The 24,748-nt window shown below is 44.2% G+C and overlaps 1 protein-coding gene across 1 annotated transcript in view; it reads left to right on the top strand.

Annotated features, from left to right (window-relative positions):
• The window catches only part of LOC121003272 (oxysterol-binding protein 1-like), a 362,083-nt gene that overhangs the window by 164,796 nt on the left and 172,539 nt on the right, over positions 1-24,748 (top strand). The window contains 1 exon segment of the mRNA XM_040434977.1: positions 16,137-16,245. Coding sequence (XP_040290911.1) covers positions 16,137-16,245 — 109 coding nt within the window.

Genomic DNA, 24,748 nt, shown 5'->3' with positions numbered 1-24,748 from the left:
CAGCCCCCAGTGCTTAAACACCCTGAAAGACCAGGCCACTTTTTATACTTCTGACCTACACTACTTTCACCATTTATTGCTCGGTCATGCAACTTACCACCCAAATGAATTTTACCTCCTTTTCTTCTCACTAATAGAGCTTTCATTTGGTGGTATTTCATTGCTGCTGACATTTTTCCTTTTTTTGTTATTAATGGAAATTTAACGATTTTTTTGCAAAAAAATGACATTTTTCACTTTCAGTTGTCAAATTTTGCAGAAAAAACGAGATCCATATATAAATTTTGCTCTAAATTTATTGTTCTACATGTCTTTGATAAAAAAAAAATGTTTGGGTAAAAAAAAAATGGTTTGGGTAAAAGTTATAGCGTTTACAAACTATGGTACAAAAATGTGAATTTCCGCTTTTTGAAGCAGCTCTGACTTTCTGAGCACCTGTCATGTTTCCTGAGGTTCTACAATGCCCAGACAGTACAAACACCCCACAAATGACCCCATTTCGGAAAGTACACACCCTAAGGTATTCGCTGATGGGCATAGTGAGTTCATAGAACTTTTTATTTTTTGTCACAAGTTAGCGGAAAATGATGATTTTTTTTTATTTTTATTTTTTTCTTACAAAGTCTCATATTCCACTAACTTGTGACAAAAAATAAAAAGTTCTATGAACTCACTATGCCCATCACGAAATACCTTGGGGTCTCTTCTTTCCAAAATGGGGTCACTTGTGGGGTAGTTATACTGCCCTGGCATTCTAGGGGCCCAAATGTGTGGTAAGGAGTTTGAAATCAAATTCTGTAAAAAATGACGAGTGAAATCCGAAAGGTGCTCTTTGGAATATGGGCCCCTTTGCCCACCTAGGCTGCAAAAAAGTGTCACACATCTGGTATCTCTGTATTCAGGAGAAGTTGAGGAATGTGTTTTGGGGTGTCTTTTTACATATACCCATGCTGGGTGAGATAAATATCTTGGTCAAATGCCAACTTTGTATAAAAAAATGGGAAAAGTTGTCTTTTGCCAAGATATTTCTCTCACCCAGCATGGGTATATGTAAAATGACACCCCAAAACACATTCCCCACCTTCTCCTGAGTACGGAGATACCAGATGTGTGACACTTTTTTACTGCCTAGGTGGGCAAAGGGGCCCATATTCCAAAGAGCACCTTTCGGATTTCACAGGTCATTTTTTACAGAATTTGATTTCAAACTCCTTACCACACATTTGGGCCCCTAGAATGCCAGGGCAGTATAACTACCCCACAAGTGACCCCATTTTGGAAAGAAGAGACCCCAAGGTATTCGCTGATGGGCATAGTGAGTTCATGGAAGTTTTTATTTTTTGTGACAAGTTAGGGTCCATTCACACGTCCGTTTTTTCTTTCCTGATCTGTTCCGTTTTTTCAGGAACAGATCTGGACCAGATCTGGTCCCATTCATTTTCAATGGGTCCTGGAAAAAATCAGACATTGAGCTGTCCGTTTTTTTCCAGGACCCATTGAAAATGAATGGGTCCAGATCTGGTCCAGATCTGTTCCTGAAAAAACGGAACAGATCAGGAAAGAAAAAACGGACGTGTGAATAGACCCTTAGTGGAATATGAGACTTTGTATGAAAAAAAAAAATAATAAAAAAAAAATCATCATTTTCCACTAACTTGTGACAAAAAATAAAAAATTCTAGGAACTCGCCATGCCCCTCACGGAATACCTTGGGGTGTCTTTTTTCCAAAATGGGGTCACTTGTGGGGTAGTTATACTGCCCTGGCATTTTCCAGGGGCCCTAATGTGTGGTAAGTAGGTTAATGACCTGTGAAATCTGAAAGGTGCTCTTTGGAATGTGGGCCCCTTTGCCCACCTAGGCTGCAAAAAAGTGTCACACATCTGGTATCTCCGTACTCAGGAGAAGGTGGGGAATGTGTTTTGGGGTGTCATTTTACATATACCCATGCTGGGTGAGAGAAATATCTTGGCAAAAGACAACTTTTCCCATTTTTTTATACAAAGTTGGCATTTGACCAAGATATTTATCTCACCCAGCATGGGTATATGTAAAAAGACACCCCAAAACACATTCCTCAACCTCTCCTGAATACAGAGATACCAGATGTGTGACACTTTTTTGCAGCCTAGGTGGGCAAAGGTGCCCAAATTCCTTTTAGGAGGGCATTTTTAGACATTTGGATACCAGACTTCTTCTCACGCTTTGGGGCCCCTAAAATGCCAGGGCAGTATAAATACCCCACATGTGACCCGATTTTGGAAAGAAGACACCCCAAGGTATTCAATGAGGGGCATGGCGAGTTCATTGAAAAAAAAATAATTTGGCACAAGTTAGCGGAAATTGATTTTTTTGATTTTGTTCTCACAAAGTCTCCCTTTCCGCTAACTTGGGACAAAAATTTCAATCTTTCATGGACTCAATATGCCCCTCAGCGAATACCTTGGGGTGTCTTCTTTCCAAAATGGTGTTATTTGTGGGGTGTTTGTACTGCCCTGGCATTTGAGGGTCTCCGCAATCATTACATGTATGCCCAGCATTAGGAGTTTCTGCTATTCTCCTTATATTGAGCATACAGGTAATGAGATTTTTTTTTTTTCGTTCAGCCTCTGGGCTGAAAGAAAAAAATGAACGGCACAGATTTCTTCATTCGCATCGATCAATGTGGATGAAAAAATCTCTGCCAAAAAAAGAAAAAGGAGGGGAAAGGCGTCTGCCAGGACATAGGAGCTCCGCCCAACATCCATACCCACTTCAGCTCGTATGCCCTGGCAAACCAGATTTCTCCATTCAGATCAATCGATGTGGATGAATAAATCATTGCCGGGATTTTTTTTTTTATATATACAAAGTAGGGATCGACCGATTATCGGTTTGGCCGATATTGAGGATTTTGAACGTTATCGGTATCGGCATCTATTTTGCCGATATACCGATAACGTATTGGGAACACAGAACGCGCTGCTCTCAGCGCGTTCTGTGTTCCCTCCGCAGCACAGGGGAGAAGGAAGCAGTGTCTCCTCCCCCTGTGATGCTGCTGCCGCTGCCTCCAATGACAGGACGGAAGACAAGAGGAGGGGAGGGGCTGTGGCCGCTGCGCCACCAATGAAGATGAGTCTTTCATTAATTCAAATACAGGAGGCGGGAGCTGGCTGCAGAATCGCATAGCCGGCTCCCGACCTCTATGAACGGCAGCTGCGGTCCGCGGTAGTTAACCTCTTAGGTGCCGCGGATCGCAGCTACCGCTCATAGAGGTCGGGAGCCGGCTATGTGATTCTGCAGCCAGCTCCCGCCTCCTGTATGTGAAAGAGAGGTATCTTCATTGGTGGCGCAGTGCGCCCCCCCCCCCCCCCAAGCAGTGCGCCCCCCACCCCAATAGTAAAAACATTGGTGGCGCAGTGCGCCCCCCCCAAGCAGTGCGCCCCCCATCCCATTAGTAAAAACATTGGTGGCGCAGTGCGCCCCCCCCCCCCCAGTTCTAATCATTGGTGGCAGTGGCCACAGGATCCCCTCTCCCCTGCTCCTCCGATCGGAGCCCCAGCAGTGTAAGCCCGGGGCTCCGATCGGTTACCATGGCAGCCAGGACGCTATTGAAGCCCTGGCTGCCATAGTCTGCTCCATGCTGCTGTGTGCACAGGGCAGCAGGCAGAGTGCGAGATCCTATTCACTCTGATAGAGATCTATCAGGGTGAATGGGACAAGGGTTCTAGTCCCTAAGGGGGCTAAAAGTTAGTAAAAAAAAAAAAAAAAAGTATAAATGAAAAAGATTTACAAAAAAAATAAAATAATACACGTTAACAATAAACATTAATTTTCAGCAGATTTGTGTAGGAAATTTTTTTTTTTCCTCAAAAAGAAAAATACCCAGAATATCGGTATAAATTATCGGCTATCGGCCTGAAAGTTGACAAATTATCGGTATCTGTATCGGCCCTAAAAAATCAATATCGGTCGATCCCTAATACAAAGTGTTTGCCAAAGTATATGAACACCGCCACCTCCTCAGCTCATATGCCTCGGCAAACATATCTTTTACTGCAGAGGAGAAATCTCGTCTTGCAGCGCCGCATACACCGACTTGCGTGTAATCTGACAGCAGCGCAATGCTTCTGTCCGAATGCACATCAGTGCTGCAGCTGGTCGATCGGTTGGTCCACCTGGAAGGTAAAAAAAACAAAACAAAAAAGAAAAAACCAGGCCGCAAAGCAATAACTTTATTAACTTTAGAACAGAACATATTAACTTTTTTTAACTTTACTTACCGGTAATTTTTTTTTTGTTTAGTTTTTTTTACCTTTATAGAACAAACCTCTCCTTCCCCATGGGACAATGTGCAAAGCGCAAATCGCCCAAAGATGTGGCGAAGTACGTTATGCACTTTATCCCAGGTGAAAGGAGAGGTTTGCAGCAGCTGAGAGTAAAAGGGCCCTAATAGCCCTGTGTGCCTGTCCTGTGAGATGCAATCCCTATGCTAGGTGTACCTGTGTGTGGTACTTCCGGAAACACTCACCAAAGCATAGGGCAGGGTGGTCAGGACAGTCATTACAGAAATAGCGGGTGTCATGCCTTATTCCACTCCTGCTACAGACACAACATCTTTTTCGGGGTGACTGTTGGGTTGAGGTACCAGGAACGACACTGGGGAAATGTCGCTCGTGTAGACGTCTAACTACACTGGTGGATGGGGCCACGGAACCTCCTGGGTAAAGGAGGTTCTCGATGATCTCTTCCTGGAATTTGAGGAAAGATCGTGTTCTCCCAGCCTTACTGTAGAGAACAAAACTATTGTACAGCGCCAATTGAATTAAATATACAGACACCTTCTTATACCAGCGTCTGGTTCTGCGGGAAACTAAATACGGAGACAACATCTGGTCATTGAAGTCCACCCCTCCCATGAGCGCATTATAGTCGTGGACACAGAGGGGCTTTTCAATGTGGATTGGATTTGGATTGTCGTGTCTGCGTGAATGGAGGAGAGCATGTAAACGTCACGCTTGTCTCTCCATTTCACCGCGAGCAGTTCTTCGTTACACAAGGCAGCCCTCTCCCCCCTTGCAAGACGGGTGGTTACAAGCCGTTGGGGGAAGCCCACGCGACTAGTTCGCGCGGTGCCACAGGCGCAAATCCGTTCTAGAAACAAATGCCTAAAGAGGGCCACACTTGTGTAAAAATTGTCCACATAAAGATGGTACCCCTTGCCGAATAAGGGTGACACCAAGTCCCAGACTGTCTTCCCACTGCTCCCCAGGTAGTCAGGGCAACCGACCGGCTCCAGGGTCTGATCTTTTCCCTCATAGATCCGAAATTTGTGGGTATAGCCTGTGGCCCTTTCACAGAGCTTATACAATTTGACCCCATACGGGGCACGCTTGCTTGGGATGTACTGTTTGAAGCCAAGGCGCCCGGTAAAATGTATTAGGGACTCGTCTACGCAGATGTTTTGCTCAGGGGTATACAAATCTGCAAATTTCTGGTTGAAATGGTCTATGAGGGGCCGAATTTTGTGGAGCCGGTCAAAAGCTGGGTGGCCTCTGGGACGGGAGGTGGTGTTGTCGCTAAAATGCAGGAAACGGAGGATGGCCTCAAATCGTGCCCTGGACATAGCAGCAGAGAACATGGGCATGTGATGAATCGGGTGCGTGGACCAATATGACCGCAATTCATGCTTTTTTGTCAGGCCCATGTTGAGGAGAAGGCCCAAAAAAATTTTAAGTTCGGAAACTTGGACTGGTTTCCACCGGAAAGGCTGGGCATAAAAGCTTCCCGGGTTGGCGGATATAAATTGTGTGGCATACCGGTTTGTCTCTGCCACGACTAAGTCCAAGAGCTCCGCAGTCAAGAACAGCTCAAAAAATCCCAGGGCCGAACCGATTTGAGCTGTCTCAACCCGAACTCCAGACTGGGCGGTGAAAGGGGGAACTACAGGTGCGGCTGAAGTTGGTGACTGCCAATCAGGGTTTGCGAGCACCTCAGGGATTCTAGGGGCTCTACGGGCCTGTCTGTGCGGTGGCTGCGACGGGGTAAATAGTGCACGTGCCACCGTACCAGCTTCAACTGCCCTTCTGGTGCTCGCCGCGTCACCATGTTGTACGGCAGTGCTGGTACTAGGTCCAGGGAGGGCTGCGCTGCTGGTGTATGCCTCACCACGTGATCCGGCAGCGACAGCCCCACTCTGCTGCTCTTGAAGCGGATCCTGCATAACCTGTGGTCTAGCGACACGGGGCCGGGTACGCCTGGTGCTGCCAGGGACCTCAACCTCCTCGTCCGAACTTTGGGTCAGAGAGCCACTGCTTTCTACAGGTTCATATTCTGACCCGCTAGATTCGTCAGATGAGGGTTCCCACTCCTCATCCGACTGGGTCAGAATCCTGTAGGCCTCTTCAGAAGAATACCCCCTATTTGACATTTGGACTACTAAATTTAGGGGTATTCCCTGAGACTACCCAAGAAAAAAAGCAAGCCTGTCTTACAAAGGGGAGGCTAGCGAAGTACCGGAGGCCGCTGCGGTTGATAAAAAATATCAAAACTGATTTTTTTATCGCCGCAGTGCGTGTAAAATGAATGTGCAGTGATCAAAAAATATATATTTTTTGTCACTGCGGTGGGGCGGGCGTGGGTGAACGCACGTGTGGGCGACCGATCAGGCCTGATCGGGCAAACACTGCGTTTTGGGTGGAGGGCGAACTAAAGTGACACTTATACTATTATAGATCTGACCGTGATCAGTTTTGATCACTTACAGATACTATAAAAGTACAAATGCTGATTAGCGATACGCTATTCAGCGAATAAGTGACTGCGGTGCGGTGGGGTGGGCGCTAACTGACGCTAACTACCTAACCAAGGGGCCTAAACTATCCCTAAAACCTAACAGCCAATACCAGTGGAAAAAAAAAGTGACAGTTTACACTGATCACTTTTTTTCCTTTCACTAGTGATTGACAGGGGCGATCAAAGGGGTGATCAAAGGGTTAATTGGGGTGCAGGGGGGTGTTCTGGGTCTAAGGTGTACTCACAGTTCAGTCTGCTCCTGTGCTGGATCCAACCGACGACTAATCAGCACAGGAGCAGACAAGCCATATAACAGATCATATTTACTAATATGATCTGTTATATGACTTTTGATTGGATTTTTTGAAAATCGCCAGCCTGCCAGCCAATGATCGTTGCTGGCAGGCTGGTGACGAACTTGTTCTTTGAATTTTGCCGGCCCGCGATGCGCATGCGCGGGCCGGCTTTGAGCGAAATCTCGCGTCTCGCGAGATGACGCGTATATGCGTGATTGTGCGCAGCGCTGCCACCTCCGGAACGCGAATCTGCGTACAGCGGTCCGGAGGTGGTTAAGGTGAAATAGGGCTGAGTCCTTAAGGGGTTAATCTTTCCTGGTAAGTTTTATCCTGCAATCCATGTACTAGTTTAGTAGCTCTTCTCTGAACTCTCTCCAAAGTATCAATATCCTTCTGGAGATATGGTCTCCAGTACTGCGCACAATACTCCAAATGAGGTCTCACTAGTGCTCTGTAGAGCGGCATGAGCACCTCCCTCTTTCTACTGGTAATGCCTCTCCCTATACACCCAAGCATTCTGCTAGCATTTCCTGCTGCTCTATGACATTGTCTGCCTACCTTTAAGTCTTCTGAAATAATGACACCTAAATCCCTTTCCTCAGATACTGAGGTTAGGACTGTATCACTGATTTTATATTCTGCTCTTGGGTTTTTACGCCCCAGGTGTATTATCTTGCACTTATCAACATTAAATTTTAGTTGCCAGATTTTTGACCATTCCTCTAGTTTTCCTAAATCCTTTTCCATTTGGTGTATCCCTCCAGGAACATCAACCCTGTTACAAATCTTTGTGTCATCAGCAAAAAGACACACCTTATCATCGAGGCCTTCTGCAATTTCGCTGATAAAGATATTAAACAATATGGGTCCCAGAACAGATTCCTGAGGTACCCCACTGGTAACAAGACCATGGTCTGAATATACTCCATTGACTACAACCCTCTGTCTGTCCCTCAGCCACTGCCTAATCCATTCAACAATATGGGAGTCCACGTACAGCCTTATTCTACATAATTAAAAAACTAATCTTCATTTCATGATGGAATAACCTTTGGATGGTAATATATTTTCCTCAAAAAGCATTTTATATAAAACAAATCTGATTTAAATCGTTTATTGCATGACCATATCCTGGTGGCCTTAGAAGCAGCTGATTGTCATTGTATACTATAATTTAATCTAACATCCACAAGGACACCCAAATCCTTCTCTATAAGTGACTCTCCCAGTGCTACATCACCTAGGACATATGAAGCACAGAGATTATTACTGCCAAGATGCACAACTTTACATTTGTCCTCATTGAACCTCATTTGCCAAGTTGATGTCCAATCACTGTGTTCAAATTAGCTTGTAGTTTGTGGACATCTTCCATAGACCGCACAGTTCTACACCGCTTAGTGTCATCTGCAAAAATAGATATGGTGCCATTAATCCCGGCCTCAATATCATTAATACATAAATTAAATAATAAAGGGCCCAGCACTGAACCTTGGGGTACACCACTTATAACCTGGGACCATTCTGAATAGGAATCATTGACCACAACTCTGGGCACGGTCCTTCAGCCAGTTCTCAATCCAATTACAAACTATACTTTCCAAGCCAATAGACCTTACTTTACTTATTAAGCTTATATGAGGGACAGTATCAAAAGCCTTTGCAAAATCCAGAAATACTACATCCACAGCTGACCCTCTTTCCAGGCTACTACTCACCTCCTCATAAAAACAAATCAGGTTAGTCTGACAACTTCTGTCCTTTGATAACCAGCATGGGTTTACCCATATAATAATATTTATAGTCACATACTCAGTGCTCCAGACAAAATGCTCCAAAAAAATATCAAGGAACCATTGGCTCCTAACCTGAAAAATTTAGGAGCCAAATGAAACTTTTTGTCGCCAAATGTAAAATACATATAATATAGCTGGGAATCTGGGATGCTAAGGAGCATGGGGTTTTCTAAGCTACAGCCCACTCAGTTTCCCACCTATCTCTAGAACTGGGACCCCAAAATTAAGAAGAGAGCACCACGCATGTGCGGCAGGCGCTCTCGGCTATTTCCAGAGCTCCCATAGAACTGAATGGACAGTGTACTACGCAAGCATGATCACCTCTCTATTCACCTCTATGGTAGTTCCAGGAAGTTTCGGCACTCCCATAAAAGTCAATACAGGGTGGGCGTGCATACATGGTGCGCCCTCGTTCACTTTGGTGGCATAGGATAGGTTTGGCTCCCAAAGTGCGAGATGGGCCAACCCCTTTAAAAGGGTATTCTGGTAATCTGATAATCCACAGGATAGTTTTATGTTTTTGACCACTGCGACTGCCCCATACCCCGAAATTATTGTGGAGGCTGGTGGAGCATGCGCCTTGGCGCTACATTTATTCTCTATGCGACTGCCAGAAATAGCCAAGCACTGTCCTCAGCTATCCCCAGCAGTCCAATAGAGAAATAATGGGGTGGCAGGTGCATTCACTTCCTGCTGTGGCATTTATTTCAGGGATCTCCATAGGGTATGGGGCCACTTTTTCATTATTGGAGGGGTTCCCAGACACCTAGCAGTCTATACATGAAGATATCTTCTCCAGTCCTTCAATGATCTGGGGCATAACTACGGTGAAAGGAACGGCACAGGTGGGGTGGGGTAGGGAGGGTCAGTGCCAGGCGGTCTATGACTGGCAGGAGCCCCTCCACTAGGCACATTACCCTTATGGATTCTCTGTAATAAGGTATACAGTAGTTAGTGACGGCACATCTGTACAGACATGGAACTGGGTGTGTGATGGAAAAGAAAGGCAATGACATACTTTGGAGTGGAAGCTCTCCACACAAGGCCAGGGCAATATGACTCACTCTCTGAGATATTGCACATGATTTCACTGAGCTTTCCTCCCCACCTTCTTGTCCAGTACTATTCCTCCACAAGTCACACTGAGGCAGAGGACTGGCCACTGCAGCAGCCTCAGAGCCTGGTCACACAGATACATAGAATTAAAGATCCTTCCCCCAGAATGCCATGAAAGTGCCAGGTGAATGCCTTCATATACCCTTCAATGACCCCTGCCATAGTGACTGGGCAGACGTGTGCTGCCACTACAGGCCTGCTGCCCACCCCCTGTACAAAGCACTGCCCAGGAGAACACTACCTGTACCTGCACCAGCCACCGGCTGCCTTATGAAGTTTCAGCATGGGATCAAGCACTGTGCTCTGTCCAAACCCGCCCACTCCAGGCACTGAGAGCCCAGGAAATGTGACCGCCCCGGCTCCCTCACCTTCACACAAGCGCCCTGATAGTGACCGGATACTGCAGCCTATTTGCGCTGTCCATCAAAACGCCAGCCATCCCAAGCCCTGCCCACCCATCGGCAACAGCTTATCACAATGGAGGAGTGCCAGATTAGCCAAGCAGTGAGCAGAATAAAGTCTTTCACCTGCATGTGACTGGACACCTGATTGGAGGATGAGGTTTGTTGCTATTCTGGCCGGGCTGGCGATGGAGATTCGATGTGTGAAGCGCAATGTTTGATGAAAAAGCAGCGGAAGGTCTAGGCACAAATGGCGACAAGACTACAAAGTCTTGTCGCCCTTTTGCAATTCTAAGTCGCATTTGGAGCCCTGATGCTCCTGTATATAGTCCCTTAAGATGCCTTCAAACATTTTGCCCACAACAGAAGTTAAACTAACTGGTCTATAATTACCTGTGGAGGACCTTGATCCTTTTTTGAATACGGGCACTACGTTTGCTATGCGCCAATCACTTGGCACTGTACCAGTCCCTAGAGAATCCTTAAAAATTATAAACGCGGGCCCAGCAATGATTGAACAAAGCTCTTTAAGCACTCTTGGGTGTAATCCATCTGGACCCGGAGTTTTGTTCACATTTACCCTATTTAACTTCTCTTGGACCATATCTACAGTTAGCCAATTGAGTATATCACGGAATGTACTAACAACCCCGGCCCCACAGACATCAGCTCCTTTCTCTTCTTTTGTATATACAGAGCTAAAAAACTTATTTAGCAACTCTGCCTTTTCCTTATCTTCAGTGACTACCCCACCTTTACCATTATTTAGGGGACCTACCTGCTCAGACTTAGGTTTTTTAGCATTTATACATTTAAAAAACGTTTTGGGATTTGTTTTGCTTTCTTTTGCTACCTGCTGTTCGTTTTGTATCTTTGCTAATTTTATCTCCTTTTTGCAGATTTTATTAAGCCCAGTTGACCCCTCAGATTTGGATTTTTTAATTGCCCTCTTTTTGTCTTTTATTGCTCTTTTTACAGTAGCTGTAATATAGAGCAACCAAAAATCACATGTACCCTAAAATAGTATCAACACAACTGTCACCTTATCACGTAGTTTCCAAAATGGGGTCACATTTTTTAGAGTTTCTACTCTAGGGGTGCATCAGGGGGTCTTCAAATGTGACATGACAACTTTAAATTATCCTAGTGAAATCTTCCCTCCAAAAACCACATGACGCTCCTTTTCTTTTTGCGCCCTGCCGTGTGCCTGTACAGCAGTTTACAATCACAAATGGGGTGTTTCTGTATACTACAGAATCAGGGTAATAAATATTGAGTTTTGTTTGGCTGTTATCCCTTGCTTTGTTACTGGAAAAAATGGATTAAAATGGAAAATATGCAAAAAAAGAAATTCTGAACTACATTTTCCTTTAATTCTTGTGGAACACCTGAAAGGGTAACAAAGTTAGCAAAATCAGTTTTGAACACCTTGAGGGTTTAGTTTCTAAAATGGGTTAATTTTAGGGTGGTTTCTATAATGTAAGTCCAACAAAGTGACTTTAGACCAGAACTGGTCCATAAAAAGTGGGTTTTTGGAAATTTTCTTAAAAATTTCAAGATTTGCTTCTAAACTTCTAAGCCTTCTAACATCCCCAAAAAATTATTGGCATTCACAAAAGGATCCAAACATAAAGTAGACATATCGTAAATGTAAAGTAATAACTATTATATGAGGTATCACTGTCTGTTTTAAAAGCAGAGAAATTGAAATTTGGAAAGTTAAGAATTTTTCCAATTTGGTATTTAAAAATAAAAATTAGAAATATTGACTGAAATTTACCACTATCATGAAGTATAATGTGTCACGAGAAAACAGTCTCAGAATGGCTTGGACAAATAAAAGCGTTCCAAAGTTGTTACCACATAAAGTGACACATGTCAAATTTCCCAAAAAAAAGGCCTGGTCCATAAGGTGAAAAATGACAGGGTCCTAAAGGGGTTAATCACCACAAGGGGACTATAATAGACAACATTTTGATCGCTTTTAAAATACAAGCGCTTTACTGACATTGACCAGCAGGCTGCGCCAAAGAGGCACAGTCTGCTGGAAAATACTCAAGGCTGGCTTGGGGCCTATATCAGACCCCAGCCAGCCTTTACACACATCCCCATCTCACCATCACATTTCCGGGGTGCTGATGGGAGACAGATGGAGTCCGCTTTACAAGCGTTAAACAGCCTGGATCGGCACTCCTGCCGGTCTGGGCTGTTAGAGTAGAGGCGCTGCTCTCATGTAAGAGCCGAGTACCTGCTGCATGGGGGACTCGTGCAGCACGTATACTGGGCTGCCTTAATGGCAACTGTAAAAACACGTCTGGATGGTCACTAAGGGGTTAATGTCACCTATGATTTGTACAATTCAATTTTAAAACAAACAGAAATCTTTTAGGGTGGAAAAAAAAATAAAGAACCAAAATGTTTTTATTTTACGAATTCATATTGCGCTACTATATTCCGCAGCGCTTTACAGACATAAGCTTCATTCTGTCCCCAATGGGGGCTCACAATCTAAGTTCACTGTCGGTATGGTATGTCTTTGAAGTGTGGGAGGAAACCGGAGGAAACCCACGCAAACACTGGGAGAACATGCAAATCCATGCAGATGTTGTCCTTGGTCAGTTTCGAACCTAGGACCTCAGCAGTGCAAGGCACCAGTACTAAACACTGAGCCACCATGCTGCGTGTGCTGGTTGCATAAATATGCACACCCTTAAACTAATACATAGTGTTACACTTTGGATTTATAACATCCTTTTGGGTAGGAGTCTATCAGCATGGCACATTTTGACTTGCCAATTATTGCAAAAGCGCTCTAAACCTGTGAGAATGTGAGGGTATCTCCTGTGTACAGCTCTCTTCAGGTCTATCCACAAATTTGCAATTGGATTCAGGTCTGGGCTCTGCCGGGCCATTTCAAAACTTTGATCATCTTCTGGGTACGCCATTCTTTTGTTGTGGAGGTATGCTTTGGGTCGTTGTCATGCTGAAAGGTAAAATTCATTTTTAGCTTTTTTAAGCAGTGGCCTGAAGGTTTTGTGCTAAAATTTACTGATATCTGGAACTATTCATAATTTCCTACAACTGTGGGTATAGTTTTCTTTTGGCGATGCGCAGTGTCGGATTTGCGCCAAACATGCTGTTTGAAATTATGTCTAAAAAGTTCAACCTTGGTCTCACAGACCATAACACTTTTTCCCACATGCATTTGGCAGACTTGATGTAGTTTTTGGCAAAATATAGCCAGGCTTGAATGTTTTACTTTGTAATAAATTGGCTTCCGTTTTGCCACACTTCCCAGATATATGTCATATATGGGAGATTGTTGTCAAATGCTGTACACAACCAGTACTTGTCAGAAATTTCTGCTGCTCCTTTAATGTTTCTGTAGGCCTCCTGGAAGCATCCCAGACCAATTTTCTAATTGTCTTTTGATCAATTTTTGAGGGACGTCCAGTTCTTGGTAATATCACTGTTGTGCCAAATTTATCCCCTTCTTGATGACCATCTTCACTGTGTTCTATATATAATAATTTTTTTGTACCCTTCTGCTTACTGATACATTTTAACTAGATCCCTTTTGATGTTTTGTAAGCTGTTTACGGGCCATGGATTTTAAAGTGTGTCTTATAGTCCAAATGCTAATGACACTTCAATTATGGAAGCGATCATCAGCATGTGGGAAGGGCAGTAGTCGCCCTCCCTGGTTTTCTTCCGGGCTCCACTTTGCACTGTGTCCTGACGGGGGTACAGCGTCCGGACATAGTGTATGAAGGTGCGCACTATGACCTAACTCTATGCGATGAAGGATCACAGAGTGCTGCATGGTGAAGAAGACCAGGGAGCAGTGAGTGGTGGCGCCATCCGGAGCAAGTGAGGTATTTTATTTTATTTTAAAATATATATATATATATATATATGAGTCAGGTCCATAAATATTGGGACATCGACACAATTCTAACATTTTTGGCTCTATACACCACCACAATGGATTTGAAATTAAACTAACAAGATGTGCTTTAACTGCAGACTGTCAGCTTTAATTATTTTTTATTTTTATTTACATCCAAATCAGGTGAATGGTGTAGGAATTACAACAGTTTGCATATGTGCCTCCCACTTGTTGAGGGACCAAAAGTAATGGGACCGAATAATAATCATAAATCAAACTTTCACTTATTACTTGATTGCAAATCCTTTTGCAGACAATTACAGCCTTAAGTCTGCCAGGCCTCTACTGCAACTGTCTTCAGTTCCTGCTTGTTCTTGGGGCATTTTCCCTTCAGTTTTGTCTTCAGCAAGTGAAATGCATGCTCAATCGGATTCAGGTCAGGTGATTGACTTGGCCATTGCATAACATTTCACTTCTTTCCCTTAAAAAACTCTTTGGTTGCTTTTGCAGTATTAACGGCTGGACAACCCCTTTAACATCTGTATGGAGTTTGTATGTTATCCCTGTCTTTACGTTTGGTTTCCTCCCAATTTCCAAAAACATTTATTATATAAAATATTTAGGGGGACATTTATGAATACTGTCAATTTAGATGCCGTTCTTCATCCCTCATGCGCTGTTGGTTCATCCAACATCTACATACCTTACACTTGCCTAAATCTATGCCAGCTCCCTTACTGGTGTACAGATGTAGTAGCGTTAACACTCATGCTTTGAGATGTGTTATCTAAACTAAATGCGTTAAGCAAACACCTTCAATTGCTTTTCAATGGCTTTTGTTTCAAGATAACACGATGAGTTAAGACATTGGAGTTTGAGTGTTAACCCTGCTACATCTGTAGATTTAGACCATTTTCTATGCCTAGGTGTAGAAAATAATAAGTAAGACAGGTCTGTGGGCCCATCCTTTTCTCCGCCCACGCCTTGCCCCCTTTTTTAGTCCTGCTGTGAGTGGCAGAAAAGGGGAAAAAATAAACCTTTTAAAAATAAAAAAAATAACCTTTGCGCTGCAATCTGCGACAGATAAACACCCCTTTTTGGCATATATATGTTCATAAATTACCCCCTTAGTGTGTGCATTGCATTTAAACAGAATAAAGATTGTTGGCCCCATCAAGGCTTGATGTGATGTCTTACCAAGTGGTGGCCAGAATACATGGATGATCTGTCTGGGGTTTATGAAATAGAAAATCAATGTCCTGGAGCTGAAAAGTCACTTATTTAAAAAAAGAAAAACTGCTTGCTCAGTACGTCACCTCTAGATAGTCTACACTTCTCTTCCTTGCTTATTAGGGACTCCTCAGACAGGGCACACTTCTTCCAATAGCTTAAAACTTTCACAGCAGGTTTTTTTCAGCTTATGGAAACAGATCATCTCAGTGTTCAGATTCCATTAGTCGCACCACTCCATGGAAGATGTTGGAGAAGGGCAGAAAGGACTACTGATATTAGAATAAAATACCCTGCCTTGTTCCTTTACACATCAGTAAAGCACCCCAATGCTTACGTCTGACCAGGTTTCACCTTTGAAGCTGAGAAGGTCTTTGTCCAGAGGCCAGAAAAACTGCTGTGAAAGTTTTCTTTAGGAATAAGTGTGCCCTGCCTATGGAGTCCTTGGGCTTTGGGAAATTGTTTTCTCTATTTTTGTGACTTGTTTTTAGTGCATCGGGAACAGGGAGGCCCTTGCTGTTTGCTCCCCTTTCCCCAGAGAACGCAGCATGCCTACTTCTAGGCACAATATTAACACAAATTACACATTTGGTTGAAGACTATATGTATGATGTAAAGTATCCTTTTTGTCCTTAGACTCTTGCGGGGCAGGGAAAGGAGACCTCAGTGATGAAGATGATGAAAATGAATTTTTTGACGCTCCTGAAATCATTTGCAGTCCTTCCCAGGATGGCTTGAGGCACAAGTAAGTGGGGAGGGGGGTTTCAATTCTTGGTCATCCTTTCAGCTTAGGTTGTATTCACACAGGACTTTTTTGACTGTGTAGCAAAATTTGCATTAAATGATGCCTTGGTTTTAAGGCCTTATGGCTTGCACAGGAGATGCACATTGAAATTGCCTTTAAAAGCCGTAAGGCAGGGCTTGACAAATTTCCTCGGAATCTAGGAGCCAGCTAAAAAAGTTAGGAGCCAGGCGGAGCCGCGTCATAAAGCCCCTAGTAGGTGCCCCCATAGTGCCCCCCCCCCACTTCTCCATAGAGCCCCCCCAATAATGCTGTATACCATGTTACATATACCGCCGCTCCGTCCCCGGACCCTATTGACTATAATGGGGACGGGGGTGGAGCTCCGGCGCAGTACGGCAGTTCGCGGTGAGAGGCCGCCGGACTAAAAAGTTGGACATGCAGTACTTTTAGGCTACTTTCAGACTAGCGTTCGGAGCGGGTCCGTCTGATGTTTCATCAGACGGATCCGCTCCTATAATGCAGACGTTTGCATCCGTTCAGAAAGGATCCGTCTGCATTATAACTTTGAAAATTTCTAAGTCTGAAAGTAGCCTGAACGGATCCGTCCAGACTTTACATTGAAAGTCAATGGGGGCAGATCCGTTTGAAGATTGAGCCATATAGTGTCATCTTCAAGCGGATCCGTCCCCATTGACTTCCATTGTAAGTCTGGACGGATCCGCTTGCCTCCGCACGGCCAGGCGGACACCCGAACGCTGCAAGCAGCGTTCAGGTGTCCGCTCGCTGAGCGGAGCGGAGGCTGAACACCGCCAGACTGATGCATTCTGAGCGGATCCGCCTCCACTGAGAATGCATTAGGGCTGGACGGATGCGTTCGGGGCCGCTTGTGAGCCCCTTCAAACGGAGCTCACGAGCGGACACCCGAACGCAGGTGTGAAAGTAGCCTTACCATGCACTGCCGTGCTGCGCCAGAGCTCTGCCCCCATTATAGTCAATGGGGACAGAGCTGCGGTCCGGCGAAACAGCGGAAGGACGGATTCGACAGGGTGAACAGCCTGCCAGATCCATCCTGCCGCAAGTGTGAAAGTAGCCTTAGTTCTATAGCTACTGAATCAGACAGAAGAAGGGATGCCTTTAACATAGATCTCCTTGAGAAGCCAATTTGATCCTAAAGGGTTAATTCAAACTGTAATCTAAACTGTGTCCTGTCACTTCTCTTATCTCTCTGCTCCTGTCCCTTAATCTTATCACTGCTGCGAAAGCATCAGCCACAGCCTCAGTGTAAACTGTTCTACAGTCTGACTGACTGTTCTTTTAACTCAAAGAATCGAATGAGTCACTAACTAATCGGATCTTTAGATTCTTTTAACCTGAGACTCATTCGATTCTTTCTTACTTTAGACTCCCTCCTGTACTTGTGTCAGTGACTCGGGCTCAGAGCTGCTACTGCTAGTCCTTGCCTCAGCTCTGATTGGTTGGTGGGCGGGGAGGGGAGGGGCTGGCAGAAGCAGCTTCCACTCTAGGATCAGATTACACTCCTCCCGAGCCCCTCCCCTCCCTGCTGCCAGCGTCTCTGCTATTGTGTGCTGTGACGGAGCTGTTTCAAACGGTGCTGCCTCCGGACAGAACGGCAGCTCCGCACCCATCGCCCGGGCACCTTTGAAAACGGGCTGACAAATACCCAAGCGCCAGGACTAAATTCCTGGTCGCCATGGCGACCTGGCGCCTGGGATTTGTCGAGCCCTGCCGTAAGGACACAAACTACATTGCAGAATTGCAGTAAAAACTGCATATGGTTTTTCATGCTGTGTTTTAACACAATGTTAAAAAAAATACTTGTGTAAAAACATCCCAAGGCTTTGTTCACATCACGCATGATGTACTCATTAAAATGAATGCCTCAGGTGGATTCCATACAGTGGTATCTGTCGCCATCAGGTTCCATTGTGTAAAAAAAAAAAAAAAAAAAAAGAAAGTGTACGTCTAATTTTTTTCTTTTTTTTTGCTGGACTTTGCAGGATAGAAAAGCATAGTATACTAAGTTTTTTATTTTGTTTTGTTTGCATCCTATATTTCTAAATGTATATATTGAACATGGGACAAAATGTTAGAAAAAAGTATTTGTTTGTTAGAACTAAGGTTGAACCAATCGAACTTATAATAATAGAGCTGAGGTCGATTCGTTAAAAAATTTAGTTTGTAATGTTTCCACACAGCATTAAAATGTATGTGCTCTGTGTAGGAAAACTTTGTTTTGGCGGATTTTGCTTGGGTAAAGGACTTTGGTATTCCTATCTGCGTATTTAAAAACATTTTAAAATAGAAATCCGAAGTCTGCTTTGGTACTGGCGGGTACCTATGGAAGCCGACTTTGGATTCCTATTTTAAAATGTTTTTAAATACGCAGATAGGAATACTGAAGTCATTTTATTAACTTCAGCTGGGACAGTTTTCCTACACAGAGGACATACATTTTAATGCTGTATACGGAAACAGCATTACAAACGAATTTTTTTTAATTAATCGACTTCGGATCTATGATCAGAAGCTTGAATCGCCATTAAAAAGAACCTATCAGCAAAACTCGGTGAGAACCGCATAGTTTAATGACAGAACTGTAACAGTATTTTTATGGAACTGACCTGCCAAAGCTCTCACTGTGCAACAGCGCTGCTAGAGAGATGCAGCATCGGACTCCTCTCTCACATGTCTGTGAAGGTTCTCATTTATCCAGGTCATGGTATATCTGTAAAGAATAAATCAAGGCAACTGGACTTACTCTAGATTTCTTGAAAACGTTTCACTCGTTCTTCCAACGAGCTTTCTCAATTCTTTCTCAATCCTCTCACAGTGCTGTCACATGCTGCAGTCTTCAGCCACAACTGTAAAAATAGAAAATTCTCTAGTGCAACACCAAAAATAATACTAGAGTCCCACAGACCATAGTAAATGGAAAGGTAAAGGAACTCTCGAAACCGAGCTGACGTTTCTATGCCTTAACTCTAGTAACTTCATAATTGCTTTTATTTGTTTTTATTTTATTTATGTATTTATCTATTGGCACCATATTGCGACCCATGCAATATATATTCTCCAGATGCAGAAAGAATCACTGCACTTGCTCCATATATCCCATCATCTTTTGAATCCACGTAGTCGAAGCCACATACATCTGACATCTGTCAGGAACTCCGCCGCCCCCCCCCCCCCCCCCCCCCTTCGTAGCATCCACCAATTATAGCACATGATACGGCACCTACACTTGCCCACTCACCTGGACGAGTGAATTCATGAATGAAGCACTTTTGTAGTCAGTCATTGGTTGATCTAGCCGTGTTTAGAATATAACTCCCAAAGGGGAGAATCAGCATGAAAAAACCATTGCGATTTTTTTGTGAAAAAGGGAGAGAAAAAAAAAAACAACAAAATTTTAAAAGAAGTTTTAAAGAAATTTTTTTGTGACAGTTTGAGATTTTTACACTTTTTTTTTTTTTTGTGACAGTTTAATGTTTGATAGAGTGTATTTTATTTGCATTTTATTTATTTATTCTTTGTGTATTTTATTTGGAAAATGAGCACTTGATTAGCATCTAGATTAGTAATGCAATAATCAGGTGTGCCATGTGGGGGGAAGGGGGTTAAATAGCCGCCTACCCGAGGCATGGTAGATTCTCACCCCTGACGAAGCTTTATGTGAAACCCGGTTCGGGCTGTGCGGAAAGAATACTATCATATTGATATGCTGAATAACCTTGTTACTTCTGTGAGTATAATAAAACAAAGTTTTAACTGTGCCGGAGGTACTCTCACTATTGTGTGATTTATGACATCTTGCAGAAAAGCTTTTAACGATCCAGCATAAATTTGCTGAGCTTCAATCTGGGTTGAAGCACACCACTATCCAACTGAAGGGTGTCAGTCTTGAGCCAGAGAAAGTGATTACCTGCATTCCTGAAAAAACGCCTTGTGTGAACAAGGAGCAGCACGGTCCCACTATATTAACACTTGCCCAATAGACAGCGCCCCATACACAATATCTTTGCGCTCCTCCCGATGTTAGTCAGGGATACATCACGTGACCGCTGTCAGTCATGGACACATCACGTGGCCGCCCCATAGTGCGATCCTGTGCGCGCTCCCCACATGCCATTCTGAGACGCGATATGTGACCAAGGCGCCTGCGATTGGCTGACAACCAATTGGAAGGAGATTACCGTATCCTAGAGACTCCCCACGCTTTCCCGCCTCCAACCCCTCCCTTCTCCCACCCCTTATTGCCCGAACACATCTCGCTCAAACAGAGTGCATAAATATAAGTGGCAAATGATGTGTTTGTATATAGAAGTTTTATTTTCCTGATGAAGGGGGCCATTCGCCCCTGAAACGCGTTGACAGCACTGAATAAAGATTACCTTCCCCGGTACCATCCTGGTCCTGAGTCTTTCTGCATCAGCGCCATTCGGAAAGGTCTGAATTCACTCTCATCCGCATCCTTCTTCATCCCACAAACTGTTATCAATGGAAAGGGCATAGACCTTGGCAGCAGACGCAGACTTCCCCGCACGCTGGACGGGATTAATCCACCAAAGCGATTCATAGATGTTGTGACTCTCACAACCCCATCTGGTAAGCACAATCAGTGTATTTTTACTACAAGTACCCCTAAGGTTCTACACACGAGGCGCTGCCTCTTATCTTTTTTTCTTTTTCTCATATAAAGCTCTTACTGTGCAACAGCGGTGCTAGAGAGATGCAGCAAGCAGCATCGGACTCCTCTCTCTCACAGCGCTGTCACGTGCTGCAGTCTTCAGCAGGTTAGTTCTATAAAAGTACTAATTGCCATCACAGCAGTTACAGACTGCTGAAATCAGCTGCCCTCATTACACTAGTGGTGTCAATTAGGGTTGTTGCGGGTATCGAAATTTCGATACCCAATCGATACTTTTGTCCCGGTATCGATACGATACCGGGATTTCCATTTTTTCGATACTGGGCTGCGCTGCTGCGCAGTCTAGTATCTCTGAACATGAGCGCACTGCTGTCGGCGTGCTCATGTTCTCTCAGCAGCACGGGGAGAAGGAAGCAGTCCTCCCTCCCCCTGTGCTGCCACTGCCACCAATGAGAAGAGAGGGGCGGAGGAGGGGCGGGCGCACTGCGCCACCAATGATACAACCTTTCCTACACAGAGCGGCGCCCAGCGATGTCCCAGCACTCACCATTATTCCTGGGCGCCGCTCCGTTCGCCTGCTGTGCCCTATTATTGTCTCCTCTCCTGCTCCACATGCTGATTACTATCAGAGAAATGGGGAGGAGACATCAGCTTCACTAGTGGGCGTTCCTTCTCCCTGCGCTGCGATTGGACAGCGCTACAGCCAGGGAGAAGGAACGCCCACTAGAGAAGCTGATGTCTCCTCCCCATCGCTCCGATAGTAATTGGCATATGGAGCAGGAGAGGAGACAGTAATGGGGCACTGCGGGCGAACGGTGGGACTAATGGTGAGTGCTGGGACATCGCTGGGCGCCGCTCTGTGTAGCCTAATACTGAAAGTCTAGACCCAGGACAAGTAGTCAGTCAGTCTTTAACACATAATACAGGAGGCGGGTGCTGGCAGCAGAATCGCATTGCCGGCACCCTGCCCCTGACAGGGAGCTGCGATCAGCGTCAGTTAACCCCTCAGGTGCGGCACCTGAGGGGTTAACTGCCGCTGATCTGCCAGTACCCGCCTCCTGTGTTAAGGGGTAATTATCATTAGTGGTGCAGTGTGCCCCTCCCCCTCAACCTCCCATCCCATTAAAATCATTGGTGGCACAGTGTGCCGGCCCCTCTCAACCCCCCAGTATTAAAATCATTGGTGGCAGTGGCCACAGGGTCCTCTCCCCTCCCCCTCATTGGTGGTGCACAGTGGCAGCTTCTGATCGGAGCCCCAGCTGTGTAAGCCTGGGGCTCCGATCGGTTACCATGGCAGCCAGAACGCTCCTAAAGCCCTGGCTGCCATGGTAACATCCCTGATGCTGTGTGCACAAAGCACAGAGCAGCAGGGACAGTGTGAAGTCCTATTCACCCTCATAGAGCTCTATCAGGGTGAATAGGACAAGGGATGAAAGATCCCAGGTTCTAGCCCCTAAGGGGGGAAATAGTTATTAAATAAAGTGTAAAAGAAAAAATGGAAAAAACCTCCCCACCAAAATATTAAGTATGAATCACCCCCTTTTCCCAATTTCACATATAAAATTTATAAATAATAAACCTATTACATATCGCCACGTCAGAAAAGTCCAAACTATTAAAATATAAAAATTAATCTATGCGGTGAACGCCGGAACAGAAAAAATAAATAAAAACTGCGCGATTCACCATTTTTTAAAATGCGGAATGCACGTGGCTTTTTTGGTTTATTTTTTTCGCGTGGTATCGAATGGTATCGAGTATCGCAATACTTTTTCATGGTATCGAAACCGAATCAAAAATTTGGTATCGCAACAACTCTAGTGTCAATGTGGCAGGCCGCTCCAGCAAGGAACAGCCTGTCCAATCGTCTTGCATTCTGGTATGACCAGAAGGTGGTAAAGCTCCATTGGCCCCATTCACTATAATTGGGACCAACGGAGATCTGGCCACGTTCCGACAAATATGCTGAGAATTGGTAGAAAACCACTGTGCGCAGCAGTTTTCTTCTGGCCGATTCTCTGCATGTTTGCCAGAATGCGGTCGGATCTCCGCCGATCCCCATTATAGTAAATGGGTCTGGATGGAGCCTTACAAACCTTCGGCAATGGCAGAAAGCGCAGGGATCCTGCCGGAACAGCCTTCTGGATCACCGCTGCTAATGTCCAACTAGCCTAACAAAAGCCAGAATAACTGCATGGTTTTTTGCCAACAGTGTTTGCCCGCTAGCATTTTTCTTGGCGTTTTTCATGCATTGTAGTCTTTGACAGAAGCAATCTGATGATTGCACATTCAGGTTAAAAAAAAAAAAACAACGAATAAATTTATCTAAAAACATATGAAAATTCGAATCACCCCCTTTCCCCATATTAAAAATAACCAATAAAAAAATTTACTTCATAGGCATCTCCGCGTCCTGTACTATTAATATATGAAAGTATTTATCCCATACGGTTTAATGGAAAAAAAATCTAAATTGCAGACTTGCCATTTTTTCTTTTGCCTCATCTTCCCCCAAAGAAGATAAAAAGTAATCAATATGTCATACACAAAATTGTATCAATGAAAAGAAAAGATCACCTAGCGAAAAATAAGTAGTAAGACAGCTCCATAAACGTATTAATTAAAAAGTTATGGAGGGCAGTATGTGGAGATGAAAATCAAAACTTTTTCCAAAGTTTTTATTTTTTTTACGTATTAAAACACAAGAAAAACTATACAACTATGATATCACTGTAATTGTACTTACCAAGAGAATAAAGGACACGGTCTCAGTTTTATACGGAATGCCGTAAAAACAAAACCCAGTTGTTGTTTTTTTTTTTACAAAGTACAGCTTGTCCTGCAAACATAAAATGCCCTAATGTGACCCCAAAAAATTGAAAAATTATGGCCCAGGTAAGGCCTGGAGTAAAAAAAAAAAAAAGGAAAGTCGCTGTGTTTCCAAAGGGTTAATATTTCCCATAGACCATCAGCTAACATATGGGACTGTGGCGTTCTTACTGGGAAAAAAAAAAAAACACACCCAAACACAGGCGCAAAAAAGCCAAAGTGTGAAATCACATAAACTGGTCACAAATGCCCTAAGCAAATCGCTGGGTCACTTACTTGATTTGATTACTTTGCTAAAATCTGTATTGAACAGATCCAGCGATGGAGCTTTTAAGTACACAATGCAAGCTTATGATTGCTGATATACAGTACATGAAGTCCCAACTCCAGGTGGAGAGATCCCGGAGCTCATGAACATGAAGACTCCCTGGTGTGGGCTTTGTATTTAGTGGACACCAGAATTTGTGCTTGAACTGTTCAATACAGATTTAAAAAGCACTCCCACAATTTTTTTATTCTCTGACCTGTTCGAAAGATACATGATGTAAACGATAGTGAAGTGTCCAGTGATTTGTGCGTTATAACCTCTTTTTTGAGCTGAGGAAGCTGTGTCATGTGAAAGACACAGCATCTTATGTGTGGACAATAAGCCAGTTTCTCTATGTATTCCTACGGTAGCCTCAATATCAGTCTCATAGGAATGAACAGAGAATTAACTGACTTCCTGTCCTCTGTCATTTGGAGATCAGAGAGTTGGTCACATGACACAGGTGAGGATTAGAAGGGAGGTTATAACTCAAAATTACAGTCACTAGTAATAAGACTACCTTCACTACCTTTCTAACAGATTTGAGAATAAAAAAATTTTGGGGGTGTCCGCCTCCAAAGTGGAATTGAGACAGAACGGAGGCAAACTGATGCATTCTGAGCAGATCCTTTTCCATTCAGAATGCATTAGGGCAAAACTGATCCGCTTTGGCCGCTTGTGAGAGCCGTGAACGCACA

This window comes from Bufo bufo, chromosome 6, assembly GCF_905171765.1.
Source record: "Bufo bufo chromosome 6, aBufBuf1.1, whole genome shotgun sequence".
NCBI classification, from domain to species: domain Eukaryota; kingdom Metazoa; phylum Chordata; class Amphibia; order Anura; family Bufonidae; genus Bufo; species Bufo bufo.
The sequence above is the reverse complement of the archived record's forward strand: the minus strand, read 5'-3'. Positions and strand labels throughout refer to the sequence as shown.